Below are 25,568 nucleotides of genomic sequence, written 5' to 3'. Positions count from 1 at the left end.
GGGTCCCACTCACTTGTTTTCACCCCTTCCCCCCTCACTCTACCCTAAGCCAATGGACAAATGGTCAAAGTTTTATTTGCAATACTATCCTTTGTAGTTAACATAGCTGCTGGTATACAGAAGAGTCTTGATGTTTTTTTAAATAGTCAAATGAGTAAATACATGTTTAATTACAGTTTAATTATAGATATAAGCCCAATTAACTCTAGCTTTCTTATAAAATTATTAAATCCAGATTATTAAATCCATTGTTTGTTTAAAAATCAATATAATACCTCTTCATGCACTCATTTCTTAAATATTTATTAAGGTACTTTTGTGAGCCAGGCAACATCTAGGAGATAGACATAGAATGGTGAGCAGCTTTACTGTCCATTGTACTCAGGTACATATTTGTTCTGGTAGAAAATATAGACAAAAAAAACATTCATAAGGTGGTGCATATTCCTGATGGGAGGCACATGTGAGTACTACAGTGCTAGGAGGATATGCTGAGGGACTCCTATATCAGGCTTGAGAGCTGGGGTAAGGGCAGCTTTCTTTGTGACATCTAAGCCCAGAAGATGTGTGTGAGCATGTACAAGTATGTGCAATGGGCACTTGCACTTGTATGTCCACTTAGCCAGTAGGAGGAGTGAGGACCAGTGTGAGAGCTGTTCAGGTGGACAAAATAGTATTTTCAGAAACTTAAAGAAGTTTAATGGCTCAATTGGAAAGACATAAGCAAGGGATTTAGATTCAAATGTCATTGGAGAGGTAGAGGGACTAGATCATGGCAAGTTTTATAGCCTTTTTTAAAAAGTTACTTTATCCTTAGAGCAATGAAAAATGATTACTAGAACAATGGATCTGAATTGCATTTTTAAAGATTTTATTTATTTGTTTTTAGTGAGAAGGGAAGAGAGGGAGAAGGAGAGGGAGAGAAACATCAATCAGTTGTCTACTGCATGCCCCCAGCTGGGGGTCTGGCCTGCAACTCAGGTATGTGGCCTGAGAGGGAATGGTTTGCAGGACAATGCCCAACCCACTGAGCCACACCATTCAGGTCCAAAATTGCATTTTTAAAAAGATGTTATTTATTTATATTTAGAGAGGGAAGGGAGAGAGAAAGAGAGAGAGAGAGAAACATCAATGTGCAGTTGCTGGGGGTCATGGCCTGCAACCCAGGCATGTACCCTGACTGGGAATCGAACCTACAACACTTTGGTTTGAAGCCCACGCTCAATCCACTAAGCTATGCCAGCCAGGGCACCAAAATTGTGTTTTTTACAAATTACTCAAACTGCAGTGCAGAGACTGAATTAGTTAATGGATACAGACTTCAAGTAGGAATAACAGTAAAAAGGCTGTTAGTGATAATCCAGATGAGAGATGAGCTAAGAAGTGGTAGAGAGGAGGAAAGAAATGGACAGACTTTAGACATCATAGAGCTGGTGAACTGACAACTGTTAGAGCTTGATTGTGGGGCCAAAGAAAGGGAGGAACAAGGAAGATATTCAGGTTCTGCCTTAAGCTGCTGGTGGGCAGAACAGCCAGTCACTGGAGGAAGCAGGGATGGTGGTATAAAAACCCATTTTCTTCAGGACTCATAAAATTCCTTTGAAGGTTAACTGAAATAGTTTATGTAATAGTAGCTACTCAATGCTTATGGTATTATAACTCCTTTCTGTAGGCATTTCCACCCCTTTCTTCTTTTTCTTTTTCCTCCAAAACTATACCAGTCATTTAGGAGTGAAACTGAGAACAGCCTCCCAGACTTGTTTACTAGTCCAGATTTCTTTGATAATGGACTGCTGATCTATAAACAAAGATGAAACACAGGGATTTTAAAGCAAATATTCACAACTTATCCTGGAATTGCTTACAAGCTAACAGCTATCCAACTTATTTTTAGTTTATATTTAAAATGAATCATATGCTCCAAAGTGACTGACAGAAACACAGCTTTGTTTCTGAAGCCAATTCTTTTCCATCATCTTTGGACATCATTCAGAGCTGTAACAAACTTTCAGGGTGTTTAAAAGCATTCATCCATGACAACAACAAATGCTAATTATCATAAAAAATAAACAGCGCCTGTTAACATCATTCTAAGAATTTCTCCTACTGCAGCACTATATTTCATCTATCATCCCATCTGTTTTGGGGGTGGGAACAAAGACTGGATAGAAGTATAATTATCATGTATCAAACTGGACAACACAACAAAACAGAAATGAATATAAATGGGAGGAATGGCATGCATAATAGATGAATCTGGAAAGGAAAAAGGGAACATAAATAAAATGGCACAGTGTGTCCTACAGTATATTGCAGATACATTCAGTCCATAATGAAGTCAATAATGCTTATCTCGTGGGTATGAGGTGGAGTTTTTCCTGTTTCAGTTCACAGTCCTTGCTATAATCGGATTTCCTCCCATACGATTAAATACAGGGGTCATGTTGTTCACTCCGAAGTTTAAACATTTTCTGTTAAATTCCATCATTAAAATTTTACCTTGAAATTAAGAACAATCTGACAGTAACCATAGGAGAGGTTGGAGGGGATAATGGGAGGGGGGAATGATTTTCAGGAACAGCAATAAAGGACACGTGGACGAAGCCAAGGTAGGTGGAGTCAGGGCAGGGAGGTGGGGATGGCTTGGGTGGGGGTGGGGGGATAATGCAGACAACTGTATTGAACAACAGTAAAATAATTTAAAAAACCTGTGGAGACCCATTTTGCAGTGTCATTTTGAATGCTTGATTTGGATAAGCCTGTTGCAAATAAAATCCAAATTTGAAAAAAATTCTACCCTAAGGCTTTTAAACATATCCAAAAATACAAAAGAAATATACTTATATTTGCTTATGAATACATTTCAAAGGGGATCTTCTGTCTCTCTTAGAGTCAGAAGACTCTATTAATAAAAATCAAGAACTGCCCAGTTCTCAAAAGTACTTTCAATTAAAAGGGACTACAAGTGGCTAGTGACAAATTCAATGGGATCATTACTAATAATATTAAAAACATGAACAATCACATGTCCCTAAATGAGAACTAGAAACTCAGCAAAGGCTGGGACTTTGTGTCTTTTACTGGCATATGCACACACCTGTAACTGTCCCTGGAATGGAGCAGGTACTTAATAAATATATTTTGGTGTCTGTGGTTGGTCCTGGAACCCATCCCCTGGGGATGTCTAGGGATAACTGTATAACCACAAATATTTTGAACATTTACCAACTTTCTTTCTACTGTGAGTAGTTTTAGGATAATAAGGAATAATACACACCCGTGTGCGTGTGTGTGTGTGTATCAGAGTATTTGGGCAGCCTTCACCTGAATGATATCAGAGAAAACAGAGAAGTAAATAGCCCATGGATTCACAATGCATGTGCATTTGCATTTACATATTTCTGTATGTGACCATCTATAAACATATGTGGATCCATCTGTAACTGAGGATGCCCTGGACCATCATATTATATGAACCAGAAAACCCATTCACATAGAAAGTTAAAATTATTTGTAAACTTTTCACTTCACTTTATTAATATGTCTTTAGACTCACTCTTTATTATCCCAATTAAATTTTTTTTAAATTCTTTTTATTGTTTTTCCAACCCTGTAACTCCTTGTTCCCTATTCTCTTTGGGAGAATGCCTGTCATTTTGCAGATGGTAAATTTTATTGTCCAATGGACTAATTTCTGCATATTTCTAAATACTGAATGCATTAACAAATTTGTACTTGGCATACTTTGGGAGAATTTAAACTCAAATGGATTTTAATTTTGATGTAAACATCAAGATATAGTGAAAGTTCTTAGAATAAAATATTTTAAAATTCTAATTTAAAGAGCACTATTTAGACCACCAATAAATATCTTACCATGAAATTCCTTATCACTACACAATGACCAAAACAGTAGGCACTTTCTTCAACAATGTAACTACAAGAAAAATAAATGTTTTATTTTCACTGTTTACTTTCTTATATTTATCTATTAGACTTGTTTTTAATGCGCACTGCAAGATAACCATTCATGTATTTAAAAAGCATACGTTAAAACAAGAAAGCACAGACAACCTAGCCAACAAAAAATGCATTAAAGACACAAATAAATACCACTTACTAAGTTCTGTTTTTAAAGTCCTTAAAATGTGTCTACACATAAACATTTCCAAACACTCTGAATATTATCAATGGACATTATATTGTTTAAAATTTGAGGAAAATAAACTTTTTCAAACTTTAATGTGTTGTAGAGATGAAAGTCATTACTGTTCATAAATGCTATTTGTATGGAAAGCTAGAGAACATGTAAAGGCAAAATTCTGAATTTTGTGATAAGTTTCACTGAGCCAATCATGAGAATTTAAATTGAGTAATTATCTTGAACCTAGCAAAAAATATTCTTGGAATAAATATTTCAGTATTACATTTCAAATTTTCTCTATCTTTCATGCAAAATGACAGTTTATACTAACTGATCCTACCCAGGAAAAAAGTGCTTTTTCAGAAATATAAAAAGAGTATATATATGTATGTGTGTGTGCGCATGTGTGTGTGTGTATATATGTTTGGATGTGTGAAATTAGTGTATCTATTTGATGCCACATGTCTTTCCATTCCTCACTTTAAAAAGATACAAAAATATAGTAACGACCTCGAGTAAGTTTTAGAAAAGTTATGGATATGTAAGACACAGCCCCAAAGGCTACTGATGTTTCTTACCAGTGCTGTCATCATACACAACTGTGACAGTCTTCCACTTGAAAAACTGCACCAAGTCCAAAATGGCACGGCTGAGCGAAGAGAAGTCCGGGTAGAGACTGACATAGAAGGAGTCCTTGTTGTCGGACACCTGGTGCTTCCAGCGGGTCTGAATGTGGGGAACCCCCAGGGCGTTGCAGATGGACTGCACAGCGTTGGCCGATGAGCTGTGCGAAGGCCCAAAGATGGCAGCCACCCCGAGAGACAGCTGATCACAGGCTGAAGAGGAGACAGAAATCCGTCAATACTGAGAGGAGAGACGCCAGTGTACCGACATCACCACATCTCTAGTGTAAACCCAAAGGTATTATCCTGAAGAAAGACTTGTGTTTATTAATATAACCTCTATATTTAGCTAATTTTACATGTTGTCTAACTCCGAACATTTTCGGTTTCTTAGAAGGGAATTAATTCACCCACACTCAGGTAGCTCAGTGTTCAAATAATTTTACAAATAAAATTAAGGGAGGGGGAAAGGTCAGGAGACAGAGGAGGAATACTCTAGAATGCAACAAGGAAACATTCATTTTGGAAAAACTATTCATATCAGAGGGTTGGGAGAAAAATGTTCCTTCCCAAATTCACTGGCTATACTTTACAATTTTGATTTATTTTTTTATCAGAATGCATTTGGTCTTCCTCTCATCCAAAAAGCTATGGCCACATACAGTAAAGTATTTGCTTATATCTGAGGATATAGTCAACTTATGCATACAACCACCCATACAAAACCTGACATGGCTCAGAAAGGTTGATATCACATGGATTAGTTTCATCAGGTAAAAAGAACTTCAAAGTAATATAGATAAGTTATTTCATTATCCTTATTTGGCTTTAGAATACTATAAAAGTATTTTATACTAGTCTTAGTTATTTTTAAAGTTTATATTTACCCTTAGGAAATTTTATTAATTTTATATAAATATAAAAATATTAATTTTATTTATTTTATATAAATAATAATTGAAATATTCAAGAGAGGCATATATAATCTAGAAGATTTCAGATAAAAATAGATATATTGTGACAGGAAATGAAATTCTTTAAGATAAACTGAAGTGAGTTTGGGACTCAAAAGTGAGTAATTACTGGAAATATGAAATCATCTTTAAATATTTGAATATCTGGCCTGTTAAGGACACCTAAATTTGTTTCATTTGGCTAGAAAAGGAATAAAAATGACAAATGGTTATGAGCTTCTCATGGATTTTGATGTAATTTAAATTTAAAAAATTTTGAAAGGAAACAAGAAATGTCCATAAATGGAATGGTCTACTTTAAGAGGTCCATCCCTGCAAATATTTAAAAAGAACTAAAAACAATTGTTATTGGAATTTAGGTATTACATGGGGTATTCAGACCCAATCCTTCCAAGATAGTTTATGATTCTAATTTATAAAATGTTCAGGTATTTTGTTTCAGAAGATTTGCTGCATAAAGTACAATGTCATGGATGGATTATTAAGCATAGAGATATTAATATCAGTAAATTTTGGTGAAAAAATCTACATGATTAAACTTTCTTCCAAAATTCAATAGGAAGTCGGTCCAGAAAAAGTCCAGGTATTGTTAACACAATAAGAATAGTTTGCACAACATTGATGTAACCTGGTAGCCAAGGAGAGTGGACTAGAATGTGCATGTGTGAACAGTGACAACTTCACCATACTAGTCAGTGGGGGCAGTAGACACTGTGGAGTGAGCTTGTGTACTGTGAGACTGTTGCATTCAAAATGACTGAGTAAGTAGAGCAACGAATCTCTGTCAAATTTTGCATTAAGCTTAATAGTTTCCTCCATGGAAATTATTCAGATGATTCAGAAGGTCATAACTATGGGTAACTGGTGATTGGCATCTTCATCACTACAATGCTCCCACTCACACATCACATCTCTTGCAGACTGTTTTGGCAAAACATCAAATCACCCAGGTGACAGTCCTACTTCAGCCCAGATTTGGCACCTTGCAACTTCTGGCTTTTCCAAAACCAAAATCACCTTTGAAAGGAAAGAGATTTCGCACCATCAATGACATTCAGGAAAATAGGACAGGGCAATTGATGGAGACTGGGAGAATGGTGTGAGGTCCCAAGATACCTGCTTTGAAGGAGACTGAGACATCATTGTCCTATATACAATGCTTCTTATATCTTGTATCTTCTTCAACAAATGTCTCTATTTTTCAGATTACACAGCTGTATAGCTTCTGGACAGACTTTTTATAATCTAAATAAATTATTTTTAAATATGTATACTCTTTTAAAATAATGATTAAATTTCTGAATCAATAGAAAGGCTGGTGTATAAAGTTTTTGACTCAAAAATTTGGAGTCAAATTTTGGATTTTAATTCACAATTATCTTTGAGAATAAAAGCTCTTCCTTCACTTTTATAAGTCACAAATCAAGAAAACTTAAAAGCGTTCTTTTAGGTTATTTAGAGTGTTCCTCAATATGTTTCAAGAATTAGAGTTTTCAGTTATCAGAGGAGTCATGTAAAAGCAATGCATTATTCAAATAATAGTTCAAGTTTTATGTATCAAAGTGTTCATTTATTGAGCAACACCACATAGTCTATTAAATGTATAAGACTATATATCAGAGAAAATGTAAAAATTTAAAAATTGTTTTGTTATTTTTTGCCTATGAAAACAACTTTAAACATTTTAAGAATATCCAAAATTCTGAACACCTCAGAATTTTGCAAGGCTATTCCCAGCATAGTAACTTGTTTGTTGTTCAAACATTCTAGTTTTTTTTTTATGTTGTCCCTTTTAAGTCCATTAAGAAATCTATTAATATTTTATGTATACTGAACTCATATTCCCTATTCTTTGATCTAAATGATTTCACCTCAGAGAGAGCTTCTTCTTCCTAATGGAAATCATCATGAACTATGTCACTAATCAAATGCACTTGTCTTCCAGTTAATGACTTATTCTGCAATTATGATGACAAATGTAGTACTTCACAATAATCTTTACCCTTTTTTTCAGCCTTTAAAACCTTTTATCACCCTGACATGGTTCTGAAATATGGAAACTTATTTGTATTCATAAAGATATGAATTTGAAGGGCAGGCAGAATATAGACCTTTGTAAACACAAGGTAGCTGGGGGGAAAGAGAAGCATTCTTTCTCAAGAAATATTCTACCTTACCAGCTTTCATTAATATTAATGATTTTAGAAGAAATCTGCATCAAGTTAGGATTATAAATGATTATGTACATTTCTATCAATGTAAAATAGCTAACAAAATAATATTAACACTACAGAAATGCAAACATTGTTTTAAAAATGGGAATTTAGAACAAGTGCTTTGTAAGTCCATTCCTTTGAGAAAATCTATATTATGAAATTTAATTCTTGTTACATGAATGCTAACTACACAAATATATCACCCACTTAGGCAAGGTAAAAATATGAAAACATCTCTCAAAACACATTTAGTACTAATACTGTTGCTTGGTTAAAATAATGCCTTGACAATAGTTTCTCTGTCACCTTCCTTCATATATAAATGTTAAATTCATATTTCACAAAATTTTGTCCCTATTCTTATCTTTTAAAACACAGATTTATAATGTAAATGACAAAACAAAATTAATATTCTAATTATTTCTTCATAAAATTGAATTTTTATCATTAGCCACTTATTTTAAGTTATATGAAAGAACATCAAGTGGTTAAATATGTGCATGTATTATACGTACATTAAGGGTTGTTCAAAATTTTCCAAGAAAGTTTAGAGATCACTTGGAATTACAGGACTTTAAAGGTAGACAGCAAAGTGAGACCACAGTAATTATATAATGGAATCAACAGGAAATACAAATAAATTTTAAGAGTAGATTGCAAAATTTGGAAAAGTGTTCATATATACTGCTTTATTTCAGGTGAGTTCTTAAAATAGAACAATTTGTTAACAAATCAGAAGGATTGGTGGGAGAATAAAGAAATTTCACTCTCACAGGTCTGACTGCATTTTCTGGGATAAGCAAATTTTTTTTGCAATACATAATCATACCACTTCACCTTACCTGATAAATTTAGACACATTATGAAAAGAAAGATTTCATGATAATATTCCTCATGACTTAATTATATTTGAAATTAAGAAATCTATTAAAGAATGCCTAAAAATTCAAGTTCCAGAAAAGATAATGCTAAATTTCAATTACCTTTCTTGGAGGCTTCAAAACTGTCATATAGGTTTATCTTCTGGGTGTCGTAGGTGAGGGTGGTGTTGGGCAGCAGGGTTCTGTTCCTGTTGATGGTGTTCACAGCAAATCTGAACGCAAGCTCCTCCGCCCCCATCGGGCCAGATTCCACATATTCGAAAATACCACCTGGCAAAAAGAAAGAAAAACCACACCATTCTTATAGGATAGAGAAAATGTCAAAATGTTTCTTTACTTCTATGCATGTGTGTATGTCTTTACATACGTGTGTGATTTGTTGAAGTACATGGAGCTTGTGCTAATTTTTTCTATGAACTTGAATATTTAGGATGTGCCCTTTAAGAGAAATCCATACCAGCAAAATTATCTTGGTATTGCTGCCAAAATTTAACATAATTTCATCTTTAGAAACTGCTTCTTTTAGGACATGGGTATAGATAGATCTTGCCTTAAGAACTGAACACTATGCCTCAAAATTTCACAGTTCCAGAATAATCAATCCTGTATATTCACATATAATTATAAAATTAGGCACTGGGAATTTATATTAAAATTTCTCCATTAATTCATAAATTAGAATTCTTTATGACAATTTTATGACACTTATGTATTGAAAGTCCCAAATACTTATTCATTTGCACATTCCAGCGTCTTGCAAGAAAAAAGAACAATGTAGCAACTCTCTACTTCTTTTAGTCTGTTTTTTTTCCAGAAGTTGCTTGACATTTGTGAAAAATAACTCTCCCAAACAGTGCAAATCTTTTAATCACTGAATAAACACTGAAGCATATGTATAATTTTGGCCATAAAATCTAGAGTATAATTTAAAAACATGACCTTTCCATTTGTCACTGTCTATTAGCTATGTCTCAGTCCAGTTCCCTCATTCTTGTCCCAGCCTTTTTTCTTCTTGACATCAGCCCTCTGTCTCTTCAGCTATGTGTGACCTGAGACCTTTGCTTCCCACACAGTCTCTCCCTTAGTGCTACTTTGATGAATAAAATGAAAGGAGTAGCACCTGATTCCTGACGACCTCCTACGTCTGTCCTTGGGAAACTAGCACTTAATAAAAAGGGAGCATTTATCTTTCTTGCTTTCAATTTCACACCATGTACTCTAAGCACAGTTATTCACAAATTAAATTCCCTGAATAAGCTATTTCCACAGTTTGTATTCATACCTCATCAAAGGTCTTTATACATGAAAGTGAGTTGATGATACTAGGAGCAGACTACCAATGATAAATTAGCAAGGATTTACGTATGGTAAAAATTTATCTAAATATGAGGAATTAGGACTCAAAAAGTGCCACAGTGATCAGATAAACTTATATCCAGGAAGAACTGGAAAATTTGTTATTTTACACCATATTAGTTGAAATAGTTCTCTTATTTTTTTCAACTAAATTGATGGTGTAGTTACCAGAGTAATCTACTTATTGTGAAATAGTACTCTGAATATTTTAAAAATCTTTGGTGATTTATGCTAAGCACAAGGATAAAATGTATTTCTATGCCTAATAGGTGTCAAGAACCAAATCAGAATCCCTGTACATGTGGAGAAGAGCGGTATGAGCTAAACTGTGGAGTCACAATGGGTTTACATTCTGGCTCTGCCACTTGCCATCAGGCACATTTGGGAGGTTGTTTAAATCCTTGGTCTGAGTTTCTTCTTTTCTAAACAGGAGATTATAATGGGGGCTAATACAGAAAGCTACTGTAAAGATTAAATCTTATCTCATAGTGAACCACTTAGAACAGTGACTGCTATAGAGTAAGGACCCAATGAGTGTTTAAGATTTCACTTAATCTCCAAAATAATCCCAAATAATATTATTTTACAGGCAAAAATGTATTGGTCAAAGATCATATACAGCTATTAAGTGAGAGAGCAGTATTAGAAACTGTCAGTGCCTGATTTTAAAGCCTTTGCCTATTCTCCTACAAACTAGCAGTGTTCTTTAAAATCTCATTCATGCAAAATACACAGAATTTCTTAAAGTGTTCTATACAACCTTAATAATACTATGGAAGGTGAAATGTAAGATCTTATATATGAAACAAAGATGATAGAGCACTTTTTAAGTTAATCAAGGATAAAAAAACAATTATACAAATCCAAACCTGAAATTGTTTCTCAATGGCAGAATAAAATAAAAAACTAAATTTTCACTCTGTCCAGTGTGGCTCGGTTGGAGTGTCATTCCCTCACTCCAGCCTGAGTTGCAGGTTTGGTTGCAGGTTGGAGTGAGTACCAGGGGCAACTGATTTTTTTTCTCTATTGCATTGATGTTTCTCTCTTTCTCTATCTCACTCCCTTCTCTTCCCTCTAAAATCAATGAGCATGTCCTCGAGTGAGGATAAAAGAACAAAACCCAACAACTGAATTTTCTACTTTCCTCAGTTCAGATTATAGTTTCTATGTATACAAAATACAAAATAAAGATATAAAATGATCAATATTTGATGACAGTGGGTTCAACTTTCCTATCATTTACTCTTTTCAGAGCAAATAATTCAAATTCAACTTTAAGTTTACATATTTGTCACTGGTTTGAATATTTACAGAAATTTTTTGTAATCACTTGGGAAACCCATTTTCTATTAATTAAATATCATGAATAATTAATTGTATTGATCCAAAGCCAGAGTTTAAAACTTTGTATATAAAAAATAAAAACACCCAGACGACACAAGCTTTCCAGGCATCGTATCTTCTGTAACACCTCCCAAACCACTAACTCAGGAAAAGAGATCACCGGCCCTGATGTATACAGGGCAGGTATGGGCAGAGGGGTTTAAAACATTTCTAACAAAGAAATACTTCTAAAAAATTTAGCTGGGTGCCTCATACTTAGGTGGAAAAAGGCTTCCTGTAACTATCTTTAATAATTTAGAAGGTTTTAATAGCATCCAAATTATTAATTGATCAAACGAGTAAAAATACAATCACCATATTTGATATTATAATGATACTTGATAGATCTCACTAATTATTCTTGACTTAAAATTGCTTTAAGAAAACACATAATAGAGTAGAATAATACTTTACTAGGGTAAAAATATACTAACAGTAAATATTATATTTAAGAGTAAAGTAAAACAGAAGGCCCATTAAATTCAGGAAACACAGAATGTCTATACTATTCACTCCTTAATATTGTTCTGGAGATTTAATAAATGCAATGAGAAACAAAAATTATTTTTTAACAATGAAAGTAACAAAATCAAGAATTTATCACCAATAACTTTTTACTATAAGTATTAAATAATGGGTTCATTTAGGCAGAAGAAAATGATCCCAGAGGCAACCACTGCAATACTTAACATATAAAGTATTTCTAAAAAAAGGTAAATATGTGCATGAATATCAGTGAATTTTGGCCAAAAGAGCAAGAATAGTAAAATTTTATGATGTTTATAGTGTATGTAGAATTTAAGTGCATAGTAACAATAATGCAAAAGTCAAGAAATGAGTACAATGAATTAAAGGATGTTTATGTTCTAGCAGTATTGAAAAAAGGTAAAGATAATCATTTTGGACTGCAATAATTTAAGGATGCATTAATGTCTAGGATTAACAGTAAAAAATAGTGAAATAGCATATAATCAAAATTTCATAAATATAAAGTGACATAAAATTTTTTTTGTTCAAAAACATAACAAAATACCCCTGCCCTGCCCACAATGTAGAAAATATAAGTAAAAGAATATAAACAGAAAAAATACTAAAAAAATTAAGGTGGTATAAGTGGTAGATATAAAACAATATGTCAGTAACTACATTAAAAGTAAATGAAATAAATTCATATTTTGAAGTTTAAGATTGCCAAACAGGCTTAAAATGCACAAAAGTATAAGCTACTTACAAGAAAAATAATGAAAAATGTGGGGAAAAGATGGGCGAACATTTGTCCTAAAACCACATTAACCAAATAGAAACTGTTGAAGCTATTCTAATATTTCATGAAATAGACTTGAAGACAATAACATAATAGAGGTAAAGACTGAAATTCATGAGGCGATAGGGGTCAATACACCAGGATGCTGTCACAATTCAGAATCTACATAACACAGTAAAAAAATGTCCAAACATCAACAAAACTGCTAGGAGAAATAGGTCATAGTGGGAAGCCAACACACCATTCTCAGTAGCTGATAGAGCAAGCAGACTAAAACAGCAGTTAAGATTTAGACGGTCTAAATTATATGTTTAATATATTTGACATAATTAATAAAGATAAATCAGTACTTTAAAATGACAAAATAACTTTTCCTTTACAAGGGCATTTTTATTAAAATTAATCATAAGATGCGTCATAACCAAACTTTCTGGCATGGGTCAAACACGTTTAAAAGTACTGAAAGTATTCACAGTTATGTTCTCTGATACAGTCAGACTAAGGTAGAAATCAATAACAACAACAAAATAAACTTGAAAATACTCAAATTTAGAAATTAGAGTGCATGCCTAATTAACTCATGGGTCAAGGAAGAAATCAAAATGAAATTATAAAATTTGTGGGACTAGATAAAAGTAAAAACTTGTAGGTTGTAAGGAAATTCACTCTTAGAGGAAATTTAAAAGGCTAAAAATCAATGATACAAGATTCCATCTCAAGTATCTTGAAAAAAAGAGAGAAAATTAAATCTAAAGTAAATAAAAATAAGAAAATAAAGAGTAGAGAACACATTATTGAAATAGAGAACAAATATTTAACAGAAACAAAAATAATAAAGCCATAATTTGGCTACTTGAAAGATTATTAAAATCAGTAAAGCCTTAGCAAGTCTAAAGGAGAATAACAAACCAGTGTGAGAATGAGTAGTCTCAGGGAAGGTACGTGATTGAATTCTGTGGTGTTGGTCATGTTCCGTTTTTCAGTCTAGGGACCTGGATATATATCATTAAACTGTTATGCTACAGTTTGTGCACTTTGGCATACTAGATCATCTTTTAATAAAATTTATGTTAAGATACAATTACATAGAAGTGCTAAGGTTTTTCTAAGTTTGGTAATACAGCAGAAAAAATAGGAGTAATATTACTGCATTTCACTTTATTATTTGAAAAAACCCATAACCAAACACTTAGTCATGATTAAAGGGAGACAGATGAGAAAATAGATGAAATCACATCAACAAAATATAAACATTAAAAAGGGATTGATATCTTCAATATATAAATAATATTTACAAATAAAAATATCATTTTAGTGGAAAAGCTGACAAAGAATGTAATTTATAAATAATATGTGCAAATAACCAACAGACATATGAAAATGTTCAAAAATGAGAAAATAGCCCTGGCTGGCGTAGTTCAGTGGATTGAGCACGGGCTGAGAACCAAAGTGTTGCAGGTTCGACTCCCAGTCAGGGCACATGCCTGGGTTGCAGGCCATGACCCCCAGCAACTGCACATTGATGTTTGTTTCTCTCTCTCTCTCTCTCTCTCTCTCTCTCTCTCTCTCTCCCTCCCTCCCTTCCCTCTCTAAAAATAAATAAATAAAATATTTAAAAAATAAATAAATAAATAAATAAAATTTTAAAAATGAGAAAAAAGATTAAAAAATAAGAATTTCTACTGATCAAGTTTGTTGAGATGTGAGGAAAAGCACAATTAAAAAGAAAAATAAATTGATGCAAATGTTCTCAAAAACCTTTATGAAAATCTCTCAAGTTTTTAGGATACCATACACTTTAATCCACTAAATCTACTTACGGGACCTAATCTTAAGGAAATGTTCGTGATTTTTCTCCAGGGTGTTCACTTTGTTTATGAGAACAACATGATTAGAAAGGCTCTAAATATCCACAGTAGGGTACATGTAACACAACATTACGCATCTAGTCATTTAAAAATTATTCTATAGAAGGTATTTTATGACAAAATACTTGACAAGTACATATGCACTTATGCATAACAAAATACTGTGTGGTTTATTTTGATTAATTTTATCTTTTCATTTTTGCTTATTTGAATATTTTAATAATTAACTATGACATTGTGTTAATCTTATAATATTCAAACAAATAGATGTTTTATTTATTTTTAACTAATTTATTTATTTTTATTCTCAATCAAGGACATGCTTAATGACTTTAGAGAGAGGGAAAGGGAGAAGGCGGGAGGGACATGCTGTAAGAGAAAAACATAGATCTGTTGTCTCTCACATGCCCTGACATAGGAACCAAAGTTGCAACCTAGGCATGTGCCCTGACCTTGAATGGAGCCTATGACCCTTTGGTTTACGGGATGATGCTCCAACCAAACCCCAGCCAGGGCTAAATAAGGGTATGTTTTACAATAAAGCTAGTATATTAAGGAGTAGCAGAAAAAAGGTTAGTAGCTGGAGAATACCATTAAATATTGGGTTGTTTATACATGTTTCTTTGATGACAAAAAAGCCAATAGATTTATGCAATGAGAAAAAGAGGTAGTAGAAAGAGCAAAGTAAAGGGTAGGAAAAAAAGGGGGAATAACTGATGAAGCCAGGTGGTTCAGGGTCATGGGAAAGATGCTAAACCTTGGGGAAAAGGACGCCCGGCTCACTTAAGCAAGGGAAAGTTGTCTGTAATCTGCTGATGTGAAGACTGTCAGGGAATTGAGAGAATACATATTTTATCTATTTTCTTTGTGCAGTAGAAAATAAGTCAATAAATTTGATATAAATCTGATTCTCTGAGGGAGAAATCAGCTAGTTTTAATGTAAAAGTACATATTTGGTTTTAAAAATTGCCAATAATTGAAAGGCAAAACATTTTTTCTACTTGTTCAAAACCTACAAAAGAGTAATTGTTCATGTGATTTTAAACAGGGCTTTTCCCTTTAGCTTGAGAAGTAATATTCATATTGTGCTATGTACATCCTATAAAATATGAATACTTCTAAATTGACTATTTTTATCATGAAGTGTTAAAATTATATGTAGCATGTCATAAGCATGTGGTATATGAAGAGAATTTGTACCCCAAAGAGTTCAGAAATCATATTTGGTGAGTAAAATATACCCCAGAGGAAAAAAACAGAGAAGAAATATACAATCCTAAAGCAGCATTTTGGTCCTCTATAATTATGTGCTTTTCTGAGAATTGAACCAAGATTCACCCAATTTCACATTTTCAAATATCTAGTCACCATTTCCCATTATCATCAAACTCCATATTCTCTATAGACTAAAAGCAAAATTTTACTGTTTTCTTATACTTACCTTTGATTTTTTTGAAATTAAAAAAATCATCTATGATAATTATTATCACAGCTTTATTTTTTTTGGTTGTTTTGTTTGTTTTAATTCAGGAAGAGCTAGTCACACCTTAACTTTGTTGTATCAAACAATAAAACAAGATATCCCCAGTGGATGCTCTTTCTCTTGTTAAACTAGCTAATGATCTTAATTATTATAGCTAACATTTCATGAGGCTCCGCCATTTCTGCAGGAACACTACTGTAAACTTTTCACATGCTTAACCAAGTCCAAGTATACTCTGCATTTCATACTGTGATAATGTATCTACAATAGACTTTTCACAGAGTCCTGACATCATTCTGGCTTTCTTCAGTAGTTTAGTTTCTCCACAATGAAATCAGAGTAATCTTTCTAAAATGCAATTTTGGTCTTGGCACTTAATTTCTTAAATTTGTTCAATAACTGACTAATTTTTTAAGCTTAGTGTTATTTACATAATATAGTTCTATTGAGTCAGCATAATCTACCTTCTCCCTCCGTTTCCAGGCTCCTTTCTTACCAGTCCCATGCCCCAGTGCTGCAGCCACGATATACAACCCACCTTTCTTGGAATGAACCAAAGTTATATGCCTCCATTCTCTCCAAATGATGTTTCTTTTCCCAGGAACCCAGATCCCTATTTACACATATACATACACATACACAGACACATACATACATGTACATAGAGACACACACACTTAACATATACACTTGCAACTTTTTCCTCTTTCTAATGCATTGTCAGCTTCTGGCACAGTAACCTTCTCTGGAAAGATCTCCCTCAACTGGCTCCGACCCTCAGATTGCTAAATTGTGTCTCTGCTTTACATTTTTTAAGTCCTGTATCACTTTCAAACACTCTAATGCATACTCCTGCAATCTGAAACATAAGAAAGTCTAATCAGTGTGAAACATGTTTAAACCTGAGCTCACTCTGAAGGATGAATGCTTCTAACAATCAACATTTATTGAGAGCCTACTTTATATCAGGTGTTGTGATATTTTACAAACATTGATAGAAAGTCACCAAAATATAGTTGGATCACATTTTCTATCTTCAATATATTTCCTATTGTTATAATAATTTACATTTTAATTTTAAATATAACTTTGACATTTAAGGTGTTCATGTTGTTGAGTCTAAAAACCGCTGTCCTCCCTTACCCTCCAGAGTCTCAAAAGGTAGGTTAATTCTTAAGCCAAACAGCTTGCCTTACCGTGTCTATTGTGTTCTGCTTTTGTGAGACCTTGGAGTAAGCCCAGCATCCTGAGAATATTGCCTAAGGTCAGTTTCACACTAAGTAGATAGATTCTTGATTAGGAAACAGGAGATCTCAATCCATACCATCTTTTAACCACTATGCTATATTGTTTCCTGCTGGGTAATACTATCTCTCTTTAGTTTCAACTTCTGATTTTTTTCACACAGGTTCTCTTTCTCTGAGTGGTACATACTTTCAATCTCTTAAAATAGATTCCTAGAGTTTTACATTCAAATGAAGTATGTCTACAACATTCTAAAACTGATTTTTTGTGAGGCTGGTGGATGCTCTCCTAGTTACCTGTGTATGAAATGGAAAAACACATGCACACGTCACCTAAATGACTGACACACTGTGGGAAAATGAGTAAGCAGGTCACATCTCCCCAAAAGGGGAATTGTGTGGAACTCACAGAGTGTAATGTGTGAATTATCCAAGGAGGGGAGCAGCAACCCATCTCCACTTCACGCTAGGAGATGTCTGTGTCTCTTGCCATTTGCTTTCGATTTCCTTTGGTCATGAAGCAACACATGTCTAATTTAAAGAGAGGACTGCTTCCAGTATTTTTAGCCATATTCTATAAGCAATAATGTTCCTTATAATCTTACAAAGTTAAGTTCCTCCAACCACACAAATTCACACCTTTGTCAATGTTTCAAGTAAACTAAAAACTGTATAAACATGGGACTAATGAAAATTTTGTCAGTGGAATGTCCTGGAATTTCATGAACTTTTAGCACTGCTTGCAGTCATTCAACTACAGAAGGCATGAAAGCAACTCTTGCATACCTCCTCCTCCATCTTTACCATATTCAATTCAACTGAAACTTGTATTGAGCATTTGGAGAAATGAAGCTGCTGATCACAGTCCAGAATAAAGAAAATGAGTTGGAAGGCAGTAAATAAACTGAAATCAAGTTGCAGGAAATAATGTCATAGGCTGCCCAATGCACAGAGTTTGGTTGCACTCAGGCATGTAAATGTGCTTTCTTATTTTGAAAATAAACAAGCTTTTAAATTTACAGACCTCCTACTGTTCCCAACATATTTCTCGCTAGTAAATGGAAAATAGGTGTGGATTTTTTTCCCTACAAATGGACCCTTAAAATTATAGCGAAGATAGAGTGTTACACATTCAAATAATATTAATTTTAAAGTAGACACATTACATACTGTGAAGAAAATTGGGAAATGGCTACTTAAATGTTAGCAATTTAAGACCCAGAAGAAATGCATACTGAGTGGGAAGGCAGATGCTTGAATAATATTGAGATATAAATAGAGCAGATCAAACTGAGATAACACAGAAGGCAGCCACATGAATAACCGCCATATAAACAGTACTATAAATAACACCAACTATTTGAAGGTCAAAAGCCCACATTCTAATTATATTGATTTTTTTAAAAAACAGGTCACCTAAATAAAAAGAAAATGAAAAAATGATTGAGTGAGCAAGGCCCTTAACTATCCAGACCTCCATTTTCTCTTCTGCAAACCAAACTGATAGAACTGGGTAAAATGATCTGGAAGGTCAGAGGTTGAGCAAACTCACGATTCTTAGATTGTTTAATAAATTGGGGCGCATCATTGATTCTGGTAGAATTTAAGGTCTGGTTAAATGCTGATGTTACAAATATGGTATATTCCTTTATATTCTAACTTTCATTTGAAAAAAACATTGACTTGAGAAACCATGTATCAAAATATTAGAGTTCAATCAATAAAACATGCAAATAAATAAATGAGTTTCCAAAGAGCATTTAGATGTTACGAGGTTAAACTAGAGGTATTAAAATACATTTCCATGAGTTTAAATTCAGAAATAATAATAAAAAGGATGCCTAGAAAATCATATTTTATAAAACCAGAAATCAATTGGACAGTAATAGTATAATCCATAAAGTAACGTAAGTGTGGAATTTGATATTGCATATAAAATAATTTATATTTACTCTAGGAAAATTATTTCATCCCCCTTTACACATTTATTTTGCAGTTACTTTAAAAAAGTCTTCTTATGATATTAGCTGTACTATTAACTATTACATAGGAGCCATTTTATATGTTTATTGTATTTGTATTTTTGTATATTTATTATTTTGTTTTAAATGAGGAGACAAAGGAAAATAAATAAAGGAACTATTTACTTCTCACTTCTTGGGCACAATTTCTTAAAATCCTTCCCTTTTTAACATGTTTTGAGATTGCTAAAAAGGTTAGAATTCAAGTCCTTTGTGAAGATCACCTTTCCTAAAACTCCTTCTTATAGATTTCAAGCATCCTATGTACAACACCTTTTTCATTCCTCTCTTCTAGTCATTCTACCAGTTTAAAGTAGCATAACTTATTATCACTTGCGGGTCCTCTCAAAACTCCTGGAGGACAGGAGACATAACTGACTCATCTTTGACTTTAACTTGGTGCCCAGCACATAGTGCATTTAATAAACTTTCAAAGAATACGCTACTGATATGGGGAGGAGATATGAGAGTGTTGCGAGTATTACCACAAAAGAAATTGAAGAAAATCAAAATCATATTTTATATTAACAAAATACAAAAAAATAATGTAGAAATTAATCAAATGGCCTAATTTACTTTCTCTTTCCCAGGCAACTAAGACAATCATGTGGATCCCTTCCTCTGCATTTTCCTTCATAGTAATCCAAAGGGCCTCAAGTACCTGCTAAAGCCCTCAGCAAATTTCAAGGTGTCATGGGTAATTTTTATCATTAGGATGGTTTGTGGAGTAGAAGACTGTATCTCTAAGGCCAATTAGACTTTACAAAAAATTCTTATTCTTCAGAGCTAGTTTTAGCATTTCATAATGGATATTATTTCCTCATAATTTAAAAGCTGAAAGAATCCAAATCAGGTGTAGAAAGGAAATACTACAGAAAGTTGTTTATCAAAGAAAATGTAATATGTAAGTTCAATATTAAAGCTAGTAACTTTCTTTTTTCCAAACATCTAACTCAAAATAGCATTGTGAGAATTTTAATTGTATACACTGTGGTAAGCCAGCAGAGATCTAAAATAAAGCTAATATAAATAATGTACAGAAATGTGACTATGCATGTAAAAATAATACATACCCATAAAGACTCATAAAAAGCAACATCTGAGGAGCACTTATACATGTTAAACCAGAAACAAATAAGGGAGAACAATATAGTGGCCTGACACTGTCAAATAAAGCAGAAGGGCACTGACCAAGTACTTATACTGACTGCATGTATGCACAGCCTGAAAGAATATCTATTTCATATGGTCAAACGAAATGACCCAGCTGTAGACTATGGAGTTTTGTGTGTTCAGGATGGAATACAAGTAGAAACACACACACACAAAAAAAATTTTCACTTGAAATGTTCCTTAAACATAAAACTGACAGAACTCCTAAATGACTGAAAAGTGAATTCTAGATCTATAATCAAGCAAAACTTTTTTTACAAAACGCTTCTAAAATTCATCAGTTAGTGACAATAACTAGCCTGTAAACTGTTGTGTGTTATGAGTGTCTGACACACAGTAGGTACTCAATAAATATTCCTTGCACTCATGTAATTTTATTGGCCTGAAGAATCAAGAAATACTCTTTGAACAAGTAATTCTGCAGAATAAATTTTATTAGTAAGTTAGCCAAACTACATAGATATTGAAGCATTAGACAAATTATACCAAAGATTACAATATATATGCTGAAAGATGTTCATAGCAGTATTGTTTTTAATGATGAAATAAACTAGAAATAATGTAAATGCACATCACCTAGGAGTTGATTCTACCCAGTACTATAAACCACCAATGCTTGGTTAGATACACATTTCTTAACATGGATAACTATTCAGGATATATTCCTAAAGCAATAGTAAGTCAAAAATAGCAGTCACACCCTGGTGTGGTGGCTCAATTGGTTGGAGCATCATCCCATACACCAAAGTGTTGAGGGTAGGATCCCCAGTTGGGACATATGAGAGACAACCTACCAGTGTTTCTCACACTGATGTTTTTCTCTCTCCTTTTCTCTCTCTAAAACCCATAAACATATCCTTGGGTGAGGACTAAAAATAGCTGTCAGCATGTTTTTCCAGAGGTGCTATTGTATATCGGTTAAAAATAAGGAATCCGAAGTCAACCTGCCTGGGTCCATAGTGCAGCTTTGCCTTTACATTGAGTGGTCTTAGACAAATTACATAATTTCCATATATTTCAGTGTCCTATTGAGAAAAAAACTGCTATGCTATTAAATGATCAAGTACCAATTTGACAGGTTTGTTGTGAAAGTTAAATGAGAGAATAAACTAAAATGCTTAGAACAACAGGTTTAACTCAATCTTAGCTATTCCACTTAAGTTATGTTTATATATTTACCTATAAGTATTTAATCATGCACATATAGAAATATGTCTCAAAGTATATACACACAAATATATTAATGGAAAATACCTATGAATAATAAGATTATAGGTCATTAATATTCTCTGGACTTCTTAAAATAATTTTTTATATATCTGAAGTACTTTATAGAATTAAAACAATTTTTGATGATGGAACAATTTGGGACTAAAGATTATACCATTTTGATACTTAGTATTTGACAGAACCCAAGGGGAGAATATTTCCAATCATAAGGAAATATCCAAATATAAATTCAACAAATTTAGCCCATCACTATAGAAATGAACCACTTTCACTTCACAAAACAGTGGCCTTGAAAAGTGAACTAAAAATGACCTTGTTCTAGGGAGGTGGTTCAGATCAGACACAGGCAAGGCCACTTCTGTGCCCTCTACCTCTCCCGGAATAGTGCTTTCCAGTATTTTTTAGCACATGAGTAACTTAGTTGAAAAATTTTTCCCAAACTTCATATATGCTAAACAACTCAACATTAAATTTGTTGTTTAATTTAGAACCCATGTGTGAGTTGAATGGAAAGAATAAATTAAAAGACATTTTAAAATTCATGTAAAACAAATACATGAAAATAACTAAAGCATTTGACACGTCTTCTGCTTGCAGCCAGACCAGTCCTGGGAAGGGTTTTAATATCCTTGAGACTGGCTATCCTGATGCAGTGAAGAGGGTTTACAAGGAACCAGAAGAATGGCCAGAGGGTCTTATACATGTTGAGTTTATAATCTGTCCCTGAGTCTGACATCTTTGACTAATCATTCACTTGGGAGAAGAACTATGAGAGTAATGGTCATGTTATCAGCATTTATCCCATTGCTCTTAGCTCCTTAGCCCAAATCTGCCACGCACATATGGGAGAGATGCTGAACGCATACTGAATAACCTTTGCCAAGATGCCTTGAGGTTAGCCTGACATTATTGGTTACACTAAGCTGGCACTTTTCTGCAGGCTGTAGAATGCTTAAATTGCTATATAAATTGGTATAAAGGTTAATTTCATTGATTCCAAGAAAGACAAATAACTCTCAAGCTGGGCAGCAACCTTGTGAGGACAATAAAAAGCAAACTCTCGTTTTACCTCTGGCAAGTTAAAGAATGACAGGCTTCAGCTACATTTTCAAACATTCACATTTGCATATAGCCACAGATCAGAAGAGTGACTTTTAGTACTTTACAATTCAAAAATCAACTCTCATTCACTGTTCCATTTATCATAACAGATGTTCTGATCAGCATTCCCAGGTCACCACGTACAGTGTACATGTTTATATAATTACTAGAGAAAAGAGGTTGAAACATTGTGCCTCATCCAATACTGTCAACATGAACCCATACAATGATTCACAAAGGGGAATGGTGAGAGAGTAAGTGCAAGCACTATAAATATACATAAGCTGCAGCTAAACTGTTTTCCAGCCCAACCTTCAGAACTGGATTTCTCCCAATAGACATATAATAACCAATATATATCCCTAACTGCCCAGAGTGACCTAGTTGAAGGCAGCCTAGAGGCAGAGATGGATTTTCTCTTCTATTTGCAGGATACTATGAATATGTATTTAGTTTTTGCTGGAGAACAACAAATATTCCATAATCCCAATTTGAGTAAAACTGTCATTTGTTTTTCTTCTCTCTTACCTGTTTCTGACACAGAAATGTGGCACAAAATACACTTCAGAGGAAAGACAGAGAACATTATTTATGGACAAACTCACAGAATAAAGATACTGAGAAATGGTCCAAATGTAAACAAAGACATTCTTTGTTTCTTCCTTCCTTTAAAGCAGCAAAAGGGTTTTTATTGTTGTTTTTGTTTGTTTTTTGTTTTGTTGTTGTTATGTACACTGCTGAGTTTTCTCTGGTGTGTGTTTTTTAAATATACCATATATTTAATTGCTAGTATAAATATATGATGTTTAATCATACTATACCACACTGATGTGAATTTACAGGAATAATTAAAAGGCATCATAGTTATGGTAAGTGTCCCAGGGTGGTGGTTTAGAGCCTGAGAGCCTAGTCCTGCCTTAGCCATTAACTAAGTGTGAACTTTCAGCAAGTCAGGTATGTGTCCTGGGCCTCAGTTTACCTAGCTGTGTACTGAAGAGCTGGGAGGACTCCAATGATGTCATAGCTCATGCTGTTCTTTTTCATCTCCTTAACTCCAGTGCTCAGCACAGAGCTTAGCACATACGAGACACTCAATGAGTAGCTGTGGAAATGAACTGAGTGAACTATTTAATGAATCAATGAATAAAGGCACCCATTAAGACCCTTGACCACCTAAACTGTCCATGACATAAACTTTAAAATTAAATCCTGGTTCTGAGGCAAATGTGTGTTTTCTGAAATGGGTAAATGGAACCAAGAAAGTAAAGGACAGCATCACCACCTAAATCCTCTGTCAGCCCAGTCTGGAACATGTACCTGTCTGCAGAAAGCAAAGTTAATACAATGACTTAGCTGAGTCATTCAGTGAGAGCCAAAGCAAAGTTGAAGACCTCATCCATGATCAAATTCCTACTCTGCATGACTTAATGAACCATTGACTTTGCACTGAACACCAGAAAAATCCTAACTGTGGATTTCTGCCAGCCTACTGTCTTTCCTGTTCATGCCACATCCCCTAGAAAATTATCTAGACCAAGAATAGGAAGCAACTCTAATTTCCAAATATAGATCAGAGATTTAAAATAATCCAGTCATTATATTTATACCCTATAAAACTACTATGTTGATGAGTTACTCCCTTCAAAATCATGTTTTATGGTTTTTATTCAAGCTTGGGATGAAAGGTTGGGAGGAAATAACGCTGATTCCAGCCTATACCAAGGACATCACGGAAGTTATTTAATGACCTTGTACTTCAAGAAACCTAAATATCTGCATACAATTTGAAAAAAAAATTAGTTATTTTTTTTAACTTCCTTAATTTTTAACAGTTTAAAGTACAGTTATTTAAGCTTTGATCTTTTTTGTATTTTTTTCCTTTATATATCACCCTGACTATGAATAGCTCTTGGACAGAAAATGAAGGAAAGAAGGAAGGAAAGGAAGCATTATGGGGGAGGTGGTGAGGGAGGACAGGGAAAGGAATACGAGAAGAACTTGTGACTCCAAAGTACTTGGTAATGAACAGAACCTTTCCATAAGCATGCACTAACTCACTACGGGGTAAAAAAAGTTAATGTTGCTTCATTTTTTTCTCTTCTTGTTTAACCATAAGAATGATGGCTTATTTAATCTCAAGAATAAAAAATTGCTAAAGTATTTTCTTCCACAATAAAAAATCAGAGTCTCACTCAGAAAAACTAAATGATTTGTTCAATATCACACGACAAGGAGTTGATTCAGCGAGGACTCAAATGCAAGCTTTCTGCATATAAACATAAATCCTCTCTATTGTATTTTGGCGACAACACATGCATTTTGATGAGAGATAGTGAAAAACAGGAATTTATTAAAACACGAAAATGTGACACCTTATCTCTCATGGAATTGTATCTTGCCAAAAGGGAGGGGTTTATAACAATGGAATTGTTTCATCCTGTAATCATGGGAGATTCCAAAACTCACTAACAATTGTGAGCCCTCCTACTTCCCTGCATTGTTCTTGTTACTTCCCCAAATCTGTTAGACTGCTTTAAATTTCAAGGATCAAGTCACCGGCTGCTTTGAGGACTTAGTACATTTAATTACAGTTAAAAAAAGTTTCCA

The 25,568-nt window shown here is 33.7% G+C and overlaps 1 protein-coding gene across 4 annotated transcripts in view; it reads right to left on the bottom strand.

Annotated features, from left to right (window-relative positions):
• GRIK2 (glutamate ionotropic receptor kainate type subunit 2) overlaps positions 1–25,568 on the bottom strand; it is a 591,009-nt gene that overhangs the window by 350,766 nt on the left and 214,675 nt on the right. For all 4 annotated transcript variants that reach the window (XM_028510071.2, XM_028510069.2, XM_036024519.1 and 1 more), the window contains 2 exons: positions 8,941–9,108; positions 4,723–4,980 (listed from right to left, as the gene is read on the bottom strand). In XM_028510071.2, coding sequence (XP_028365872.1) covers positions 4,723–4,980; positions 8,941–9,108 — 426 coding nt within the window. The remainder of the gene's footprint in view (positions 1–4,722; positions 4,981–8,940; positions 9,109–25,568) is intronic.

This window comes from Phyllostomus discolor, chromosome 4 (assembly GCF_004126475.2).
Source record: "Phyllostomus discolor isolate MPI-MPIP mPhyDis1 chromosome 4, mPhyDis1.pri.v3, whole genome shotgun sequence".
NCBI lineage: Eukaryota > Metazoa > Chordata > Mammalia > Chiroptera > Phyllostomidae > Phyllostomus > Phyllostomus discolor.
The sequence above is the reverse complement of the archived record's forward strand: the minus strand, read 5'-3'. Positions and strand labels throughout refer to the sequence as shown.